General features: G+C 33.9%; 1 protein-coding gene across 1 annotated transcript in view; it reads left to right on the plus strand.

Moving 5' to 3' along the window:
* The first annotated feature begins 1,277 nt into the window (after positions 1-1,277).
* Positions 1,278-2,219, plus strand: part of LOC122790512 (endonuclease domain-containing 1 protein-like) — a 69,816-nt gene continuing 68,874 nt past the window's right edge. Inside the window, exon 1 of the mRNA XM_044058062.1 lies at positions 1,278-1,592. Coding sequence (XP_043913997.1) covers positions 1,278-1,592 — 315 coding nt within the window. The remainder of the gene's footprint in view (positions 1,593-2,219) is intronic.

Raw genomic sequence — 2,219 nt, forward strand, 5'->3', positions numbered from 1 at the left:
TTAAAAGGGTGAATATTGGTATGTGTGAATGTCTTAAACAGTTTGTATATTAATACTTGCGATTGTAATATAGCAGGCTAGAAATTCATGGGTTCTGCGCCTACAAATTGAAATAATTCAGTAAGCTTTGCTATGGACATCAGTAAAAAAATATTCATTCAGCTAAGATACCCAGATTTAAAAAAACAAATAGGAGGTATGTTCCTTTATCCTGCAGTGATCTAATACAGATACCTTCTCAGAGAAACGTCTAAAATGTGTGAGACTTCTGTATAATGTAATTTCATGCAGACATTTATTTATTTATTTTTGCCGTGGGCCATTTTTAAGTTTTCCAGGTGTCTACAGACAGTTCTTAAGTAAGTTTGACATTTTTCATATTTGTTTTATACAGAACATGAAATCTCCTAAATGAAAAAAGTTCACATTTCTCTATTTCCTGTTTCCTATTCCCCTTAATTACTGATGATCTCAGAGGTTACTGTATACAATATATCACCACTGCTTAGATGCAAGAAGTGGTGGAAATGTGCATCAAGATAATTTTCTAGCTCAGTGTTGGTCAGAAATTCAAATAAAGCTAGTTGTTTTAAGTATTTCAGTATGCATTCTTTCTTTATGAAATTTGCAGTGTGTTTATCCATCCATGGGTGTTCTGGACTTGCCATGTTAAGCTGTTTTTTTTAGTAGATTTATACATTCTTTAACAGTAAAACAAAAAAATTAAATACATAAACAACTTTTTTTCAAAAAAGTCATAAAATCTACCACAGAACATTTGTCCCCTAGAGCTTATGGGACTCTTGTCAGACCCCTAGAATATTAGCCGTATAGAAGGATGTTGACACAGGGTCATGTTATATTGGCATTACCTTCGTCTTCCCCATAGCTCCAGCTGGAGGGCTTGAAACCAAAATCAAAGAGTGAATTTGTCCCTGCGGTATGCACAGACTTTGTCTATTCAATAAGATTCAAAGAACTGTGGCTACTAAATCTACAGTTTAGTGTCTTAGTCTTTTTTCATAATCACTATAGCCTAAGTGTATTTCTCACACCCCTTTTATGTCACCTGCACATTTTCCCTTGAACTGATAGATGTATGTTTGTTTGCCTGTGGAATCATGAAAACTTACACAACAGGTGTCCTGAACTCATGAAAGAAGTGAAGGAAGGGGGAGGGATTTTAAAAGAAGACAACGAGGCACATTTTATCCACTGAGGCAGAACGCAGTTCTCTCCATCAGTACTAAAGTATTTACAGCTTGGTTTTCTGAAATATGCTGACTTTTATCATAATTCCTATCCTTGGCTTTGTCACTTTGTGGCAGGTACATGCCGATGTTCTCATCACGGCCACCTTTCAAAACTCTGCCTGCTCAAAGTTCTTCTACCAAAACAAGGAACCTGCCGGATTTACTAACAACAATTATGCCAGGATATGTCAGTCATGGCAAAATAAGTATTATTTCGCATCTCTTTTCGATCAAGGTCGGCGAATGCCTCTGTATTCTGCTTCTATTTACAAGTACAGTGATCCTGGTGACAATGATAACACAGATAGTTTAAATGACAATTGGAAATACGAGCCTCAGGTAAGCTGGAGAGAAAATATCTGCACTGTTTTACATCATTACATTGTATTATAAACCTCGGTCAAAGGAAACAGACTCATATTAGAGTCTGGATTGAATATAACTAGTAAGGCAGTCTGGGATGTTACATATTCCATGTTATCTTGTTTGTGAATTTTACTGTTCATCTACAATAACAACAACAAGAAAAAAAAACACAAACTGAAATAGATTCTTCATTTGTAGAATTTATTAAACTGAATGAAACAATGAAGTCTGTGTTTCAATGACATATATGGGATATGTGAGGAGAATAAATATATATATATATATATATATAGATTTGCCTTTAAATTTTGTTATGCAGGTAATACCACAAGGTTAAATGCCGACTTATTAGAAAGGATAACAGTAGCTTTGTTCTCAGTAAGTTAATTAAATAAGGTAATTGTGGGTTTCAAACCTAAGTCTGCATAATTGATTTCTATCTTTCTGTCATTTTGTCTAGCTACCTAGCTGACTATTAAATAATACTATTGTTCAATTTTATTAAGTAGATTTAAGTTTTGCAACTATTTATTAATTAAGAAATACTTCTACGTAGCTTCAGATGAGGAAATGTTAGTATATCTAGGGGCATATAATTAT

The sequence above is a fragment of the Protopterus annectens genome, chromosome 16.part0 (genome assembly GCF_019279795.1).
Source record: "Protopterus annectens isolate FY-2018-M chromosome 16.part0, PAN1.0, whole genome shotgun sequence".
Taxonomy (NCBI): Eukaryota; Metazoa; Chordata; order Ceratodontiformes; family Protopteridae; genus Protopterus; species Protopterus annectens.